This window comes from Mytilus trossulus, unplaced genomic scaffold, assembly GCF_036588685.1.
Source record: "Mytilus trossulus isolate FHL-02 unplaced genomic scaffold, PNRI_Mtr1.1.1.hap1 h1tg000158l__unscaffolded, whole genome shotgun sequence".
Taxonomy (NCBI): domain Eukaryota; kingdom Metazoa; phylum Mollusca; class Bivalvia; order Mytilida; family Mytilidae; genus Mytilus; species Mytilus trossulus.
The window spans coordinates 1,912,621-1,920,943 of record NW_026963304.1 but is presented as its reverse complement, the minus strand read 5'-3'; the positions used below and the strand labels follow the sequence as shown (position 1 = coordinate 1,920,943).

Below are 8,323 nucleotides of genomic sequence, written 5' to 3'. Positions count from 1 at the left end.
TTTACAGGAACACATGTGTTCATCCAAGTGTTTTAAAGGGTTGGTATTGCCCAATATTGAATTTTATGTACACTATTTTATTAATCTTGTTTGTCTTTTTGTTAAATCGTACATTTTTAGAATGAAGCGCTTCCACATGCTTCGGCCAACGTATCTTCACCAAAAACAATTATGAAAAGAAGCATTTAGGTCTTAAATATTTGTTTGTTATTCGAAGTGTTTATTTTGAGCTTTAGTGTTAACGGTTTTTATTGGTCTTTCAATTATTCCATTATTATCTTCTGTTTCTCTATTTAGTAGACATGAGACAACATTTTATTATAAATATTTATATTGTTGAGATTGTAGGTAAAATCAAATCACTGATAGAGATCTGTAAGAAAGGGGAATTCCCTTGCAAGATTACATTAACAGACACATATTATCTCAATCAACATGATAATACCTCTTTGCGCATAGATCCATCTGTATCGCTGGTGTTGGAAGGACATACTGACTTACGATACCTCCAGGCCAATCCGGTTACCGGCGGTGAGTCTTACAACAGCTATGACTGACATTTGCCAAAAATTGTAGCGAAAAAGTCTTTTTTCTTTTTTCTTATTTATATATTGATCATTACGTGAACGATCAATTAACGATTACTATAAATTCTGATAAATGTATATCTAAGGTATCTTTTATGGTCATTTTAAGTCACTGCTGAGTTTTTGTAGACGAAACACAAAGTTCAAATTAATTATCCTGGTATCCATGATTAGTTTATTTTCATTACATGGTTTGCTATCCATTTGATGTTTTATAGTGGTTATATATATTTGCGCATTTCTTTTGGCTAACTAAATATGATTGTTATATACATATGCACAGCCATAGCTCTATAATCTGTCGATACCTGTATATTGGCATTGCACAAACTATTTTATTCTTTTTTATAAAAATAAGGAGATGTGGGATAATTGTCAGTGAGCCAACTATTCACCAAAGTTCAAATGCAGTAAGCATTTATAGGAAACCGTCTGGCCTTCAACAATGAGAAAAGCCAATGCCGTGTAATCAGCTGTAAAAGACCCCAACATAAAAAATATGAAACAATTCAATTGAGAAAACTAACGGTCTAATCTAAAACAAAAACCATTTACGAAAAGCAAATATGACAACAACTGAACTATTATCCTGACTTGGGACAGGCACATAAATAATATGGCGGGGTTAAACATGTTTGTGAGCGCTCAACCCTCCCCAACCTGGAACAATGTTGTAACAGTAATCATCAATTAAAAAAGGTCTAACTCACCAGATAGATACAAATAGAAATGCATCTAACAATAACACTTAATAGAGGTTTCCACATTTGCTACGTATCAGGTACGGTTCGTACGTAACTCAACCGTTGGGGCTGTTTGGGAGGTTTCACTTAATGCATGAGATTAATATATGTATCATGATAAAAATAGAGAAACAAAATTGCATATCAGTGATAAAAAACCTAAATCTTTTATTTTATTACGATTTCACTGCTTCTAGAAAACCTTGCACGTGATTTTATACGATAAAATTAATTTTGTGCAAGAGATAATGAATCAAACAGTCCTTACTGGAACTGAGTTGCCTCGACCTTTATATTCTAAATATAGATTTGCGTTTCTGTATGGCTATGTTTTTGTTTTCTGTATATTAGTAAAAGGATTAGAATAAAGAATGTTTTCTAATACTTAAATATAATTTGGAATAATTAGAAATGACTTATTAATAATATCTAATATCTTACTTGCACCTTACTGGTGTCGTTAATGACTACATAGACAGATCCAGGGGAAGGGGGACTCCCCTCCCCCTTTTTCGTGGCAAAAATTTGGTTAATTATATTGGGAATCACTGAAGCATGGATGGAGCGCCGCCTTCCCCCCTCATTTTATGAAAAGTTCTGGATGCATCACTGACCTAGTACACGTGCTAATGGCAAAAATGAGTACGTTGATTTCTCATTAAAATAATTTTTCACTAATTAAGCCATCTTTTCGATCATTTGAGCAACATTTTTTTTTCATAAAACGCAAAACACATTGTAAAACTATCGATCTATCTTTTTCCTTATATTTTGTTACTGAACTTTTTAATAAAATTGTTGATTATATTAATTACTTAAAGAATAAATATAAATTTTATGACACTATCGAAAACCATTTTTTGAGTCGAAATATTTATCATCACGATGTTACATGTACTTCATCGTGTTAGCTTATTATTATTATGTTACTAGACATTGTTATTACATTAATATTTGTAAATATTGTCGCAAGTCAAATAGTGTATTGCACGTGTCTGCGAGTAGTATAAAATAATCAACGAGGGGTAATGTTAAACCAATATCCATCCATTAATCCTTTTGTCGTACAGCATTGCCAGAAAAAACTTCATACAACACAGCGAATTTGTTCACTGATAACGGCAATAATTTGACGCTATATTTACACTTAGTCTAATTCAATATGAATATGTTTTACGGGAAATACTATGTTTCTATGTAATGTCTTTTGCACCATTTACACTGATTTATGGACTCCGAATTAAGGATAATTTTCATCGGTTGGTAAATGGTTCTATGTAATTTGTTCAGGTTTGTATGTACTTGTATCATGAATAAGATATTACTTTAAATAGTTAAACTCCAGTTTTTCTGAGTTTTCTCTCTCGGCTTACTGCGAAAAATATATATGAACAGTTGTGTTTTAAAAAAGGGCATTTTTCTAAAATTTATAGATCATATTGATTTCATGAGAGTTTTTTTTATAAAGAAAAACTTTAAGCCCGACGGTAAAGATAATTGTCCAAAAGGAAGGATGCCAAGTAACTTCGATATCAGCCATATCTCTATGCATAATTGTTTAAATTGAAGATGTAAACGACCTTGTATTTTTTATAACTTCATTTCGGACGTCTGATTTTTTTTCTATCTTTATTCAATTCTTCAACATATATATACAACAGATATATTACATATTACACAAAATGATCACAAGGCAATGTTATTTAAAAGTATAATTATGACACACATAATCAGTACGTACAATAATTAGAAATCAAACGTTTTGACACCTTCGGTTTCTAGTAAATCATAGTAATAAAATTAACAGGACCAATTGTAACAGAGTGTCAATTTTTAATAAATAGCATGTCTCCCTGGACGTTATTATATCTTATTTCTATATCCCGTGACAAGTGCACACAGACTGAACGCGAACTGTCTGAGGAATTAGTTGGTTTTATATTAATTTTGTCATTTTTTCTTTTGTTATAAAGGTCAATTTATTTTGTTCAAATACATTTTATTTGATCATGTTTTCTAAAAACTTACCAAAATAAATACAAAACTTTAACATTTTATAATGACACATAAAGTTATTACAAACAAAATTTATAAAGTTTTTCATTTGTTTTGTAATTTAGCTTATTTGTATCTAAGTAGTTTCACGGGGAAATAACTCTAAACTATAAACCTTTCGTACCGACGGTTACTTGCAATGGTTGCTTGAAAGCATAATCGAGTGCACACACTATTGTTTCCTACGAATACAAGAAGAAACCACATGAAATTAGTCCCAAATTACAGCCAAAAATTCTCAAAACAGTTCTGCACATGATTCCTAAAACATTTGTTGATATAAAGTGTATACATCAATAATTTTCAAAAGTTTAATGATGGCTCCCACTTCGTTCTACGGTTGGTACGGTAGCAAATCTGGAAACCTCTAATGGACGTGGACGGATACTTTACATTCCCACAACAAAAAGACACGTAGTACAGATCGGAGAGTACTTGCAGTTACTAACAGCTAGTCTAAAGCATATTACAACTAATAAAAAAAAATGTATCTAAGACTAAAATATAAAGCAATACACATCCAACTTCCAATGGATTTAGTGTAAAGGTGTCATCTACAGTCAGAGAAAAACATGGACTTGTTCAATGTTAAACTATAGGTATCGAAAGATTGTAGTACCGTAAAAGTAATTATGTGTAGTATTTAGTATGGTTTCAATTTACTGATAATGACGTCTTTACATTAAATCCATTGGATATTGGATGTGTACTGATTGATATTTTAGTCTTAGATGTATGATGTTTTTATTAATTTTTATAGGCTTTGAACTAGCTGTCAGTAAAAAGTAAAACAACAAAAATACTGAACTCCAAGGGAAATTCAAAACTGAAAGTCCTTTATAAAATGGCAAAATCAAAAGCTCAAACACATCTAAAAAAATTAAAACAACTGTTATATTCCTGACTTGGTACAGGCATTTCCTTATGTAGAAATTGGTGGAATAAATAAAGGCAACAGTAGTATACCGCTGTTCAAAACTCATAAATCCATGGACAAAAAACAAAATATATCAAAAACCTGGTTTTGAAGCTAGTTAAATCTCTCACTTGTATGATAGATGCATATAATTCCATTATATTGATCACAATATGTAAGCAAACAAACAGACATAATAGGTAAAAACGTCAACAATTGAGGTACAGCAGTCAACATTGAAATATAACTGCGAGTAAGCTCAAATCTTTACTTAGTATATGTTTTGTTATGGGGATTTATAATACCCTGCCACGTCCGGCCTGCGTTTTTGTTAGATTTATTTCTGCTTTGTATCTATATGATGAGTTTAAACCTTAATTTTCAACTGATTTCTATAGTTAGTTCTTATGTCATGTACGTTGTACTATTACAACACTGTCCCAGATAAGGGGGAGGGTTGTCGCCTTCAAACTAGTTTCACATTCTGTATCTGCCTGCCCCTACCAGGAGCCTGTTATTTAGTAGTTGTCGAGTGTTGCTATATATCATATTTGTTTTTTGTTCATTATTTGGTACATAAATCAGGCCGTTAGTCTTCTCGTTTAAATTGTTGTACATTTGTCGGGGCCTTTTATACCTGACTAAACGGTTTGGTTTTTTCGTTCATTGTTGAAGACCATACGGTGACCTTTAGTTGTAACTGGTCTCTGGTGGAGTGTTTTTCTTATTTCTTATTTTTATTTTATCTAACTAACATTTGGAACTAAATATCACATGCAAGTACTGTATTGACTCCTGGAAATGCAATTAATATTTAATCATCTCAATTACAAAACTATTTTGAAATGAAATTTTTTCACATTTTTCAGTGGAATTATTAAATTATCATGTTATACTGCCTGAGTACATTCGAGAGTTGAAATTAGCAGCGGTAATTGGAATCAAAGGATTTGATTACAAACAATGGCAACAGCTCCAAAAATATATGTCCGATGTTGTTAAAAGATATGTTAGGTTTGAGCAAGAACCTTTTCTCGGAGGTATGTAACTAAATATACTGTTATTTCACTAAATACTTTTAAACTTGCAAACTATTTACCAAGACTAGTTTTGCATGAATTCGGGCTCAAAAATAATTTGCATTGAATAGTATTGAAAATGTGTCCGTCAATTCATAAATAAAGTATGGCTTAGATTTTTCAAAAGGTAACAACATATTATATGGCCCTCTCGGGTGTGTAATTTATTTTTTTGTCATATTGAATATACTGTCATTGATGTGTTTTTTTTATTGATTATTTCTTTTAAGTTTGTGAAATTTATTTTTAGGTTCTTCGATGCAATTACATTCACAAGTCATGTGTTGTAAAGTGAAAATCTAAATTTACAAAGAATTTTGGATTTTTCAGGACTGATAGCCTTGTCCGAGTTCGACACCTCTACATATACTAACCATACAAATGAATATTTACAATGCATACCGTCAGAAGAGGACAAACACCAAAGATCGTCTCTGAGTTCTTATAATTCCTTAAAACAACATGCACCAAGTGAAAATGTGTATGATGTCATACCCGATAACAGACATGCTGACTTGTCTACACTATCAAGGGAGTGGAAACAAAGACTTAATATAACAGTTAAAAATGAACCAGTTCAAATTCAATATTCTGGACATCGAGCATTAGTAGCAACCATGCCCAACGAGTCTGTTTTAAATGCTCCGAAAGTTTCTTCACGACAAGTTTTAGCCCAAAACATAGCACCACATTTACCAAGAAGGAACAAAGAACGTAATAATCCAGGTATTTTTTTAATTATCAAACAAGCAAAGCCAGCAATATGTTTACATAAAAGCGTGAAGTATAATCGTTTTCATGTAAAATACACCAAGAGGCGATCCCCAGCCTTTAATTGCATTCACCAGATAGGAAGTTTTAAGAGACTAATAACCAAGTAAGTCAATGTCATAATGATAACGAGACATTCCAATAAATAGGTACCTTTGTGATCCAAAACCTCTTTGAAGGTTAATATATCCACATACTCTAACACACTAATTAGAAAATAAAAAAAAGATTAACGATTAATTTTCTTCACATCTATCCGTCCAGAACACAGCTTTGTATTTCAAGAATAATCTCCCATCGGTTTTCAATTTACATTGCATATTAATAGGCCCAATGTGTTCTTCATGTCAACATTCAAGAACTGTGAATAGCAATATAAGTGAAATGAGATAGCAACCCAAGGTTAAATATTCAAAGACATCAAGTGGTCTCTAAATTGTGTTATATAATACAAAACAAAACAAATATTTGTAATCAACATGAAAGATTTAAAAGATAGGCAAAATATACCAAAGGGACATTTAAACTCATAAGTAAAAAAAAACCGACTACGTTGAAATAAAAGAAAAAGACCATATGAAAATCAACAATACACAAAACTTAACGAAGAAAAATAAAGATTTAGTAACACGATCCCCACCAAAAAAAATCCGGGTTGACTCAGATGGTACGGGATGACAAGCAGATCTTGCTGCACATGTTGCACCCGTCGTGTTGCTTATGTAAGTACAAATTCATCGGTAAGTCTACTTGTACAGCTTAATATTTTGGATAAGAGGACGGGACTGTGGTTACGACAATAGGAACATTTCCGTCGGCATCTTAAACATACATCGCACTTACCTGGTTTATACCGAATTTCTTGATGACAACCAGAGCCTTAAATTATCTAAAAGTCATAATATGTAAACCTGATTAAATAAATATACAAGGATACTTGTCATTGAGAAAAAAGTAAAATCACAAAATTACTGAACTTAAAGGAAAATAAATTCGGAAAGTCCATAATGACATGGCAAAGGTAAACATGAACAAGATAAAGTACGAATTAGGATTTCTTTCGACATGTTAGAAGACGTACAGTTCCATTGGAACACCTTGTGTCTGCTCTATGAATTTTGTTCGGAAGGATGAAAGCAACTGCTAAATGAAGATAGTGCTTATTCCAAAAAAACAACAGCTTCTACATGTCCTACAAAAAGTAAAATCACAAAAGTACTGATCTCAGAGGAAAATCAATTTCGGAAAGTCCAAAATGACACGGCAAAATTATAATACAAAACGCATAAAAAACGAATGCACAAGAACTGTCGTCCTATTCCTGACTATGTACAGGTATTTTCAAATGCAGAACATGGTGGCTTAAACCTGGTTACATACCGCTAACCCTCTCACTATTTAGGCGATGCTTGATTTAATATATATACTTAAAGGTGACATGTTTGAAACAAGGTTACCTGATATTGAGGCGATACTTTATTTAATAGATATACATTTATGTACTTTTACATGTATTATGTGACATTTTTGAAACAAGGTTACTTGATATTGCGGCGATACTTGATTTAATATATATATACTTTTAGGAGAGTCGTTGGAAACAAGGTTACCTGAAATTGATACGATGACAATTGCAGACATAGGCAGACTTTTACATCGATTGCATCTTGATAGTTATATCCAAATGTTTGCAGACTCTCTGGTTGATGGAGTCATTTTAAAAGAATTCAACGAGGATATTCTAAAAGATTTTGGATTTTCACGGCTGGAAATCATCCGACTTATGAAATTTATTCAGTGTGGTCATGTCCCAAAGTGAGCATATAGACTGGGAAATAAACTAATCATAGATACCAGGCTTGATATTTTTTCCGCCAGACGCCCGCTTCGTCTACAAAAGACTTATCACTGACAATCGAATAACGCAAGTTCAAAGAATCAAACAAAAAACGAAATTAAAAATCACTGAGGAACCACAATTCAGAAAGGTTTTGATCAAACACATTAAACGAATGAATAACAACTGTCATACATCATGACTCTATACAGTCATTTTCTAGTTTTGAATAATGGTGAATGAAACCTGGTTTTATAGCTAGCTTAACCTCTCACTTGTATGACCGTCATTAAATTCCCTTATATTGAAAACTGTTTTAATGTTAATTAGGCTCA

At 32.1% G+C, this 8,323-nt stretch overlaps 1 protein-coding gene across 1 annotated transcript; it reads left to right on the top strand.

Annotated features, from left to right (window-relative positions):
- The first annotated feature begins 302 nt into the window (after positions 1–302).
- LOC134700561 (uncharacterized) lies at positions 303–7,970 on the top strand. The gene is made up of 4 exons (XM_063561940.1): positions 303–531; positions 5,171–5,341; positions 5,711–6,106; positions 7,738–7,970. Exons 1-4 carry the CDS (start codon positions 303–305, stop codon positions 7,968–7,970), a joined length of 1,029 nt encoding a protein of 342 aa, XP_063418010.1.
- The last annotated feature ends 353 nt before the right edge of the window (positions 7,971–8,323 follow it).

Coding starts and splice junctions, on each gene's coding strand:
- LOC134700561 (XM_063561940.1), top strand. CDS start 303: ATGAGACAACATTTTATTATAAATATTTATATTGTTGAGATTGTAGGT. Junction 5,342..5,710: donor GCAAGAACCTTTTCTCGGAG/GTATGTAACTAA, acceptor TGGATTTTTCAG/GACTGATAGCCTTGTCCGAG. Junction 6,107..7,737: donor CAAAGAACGTAATAATCCAG/GTATTTTTTTAA, acceptor ATATACTTTTAG/GAGAGTCGTTGGAAACAAGG.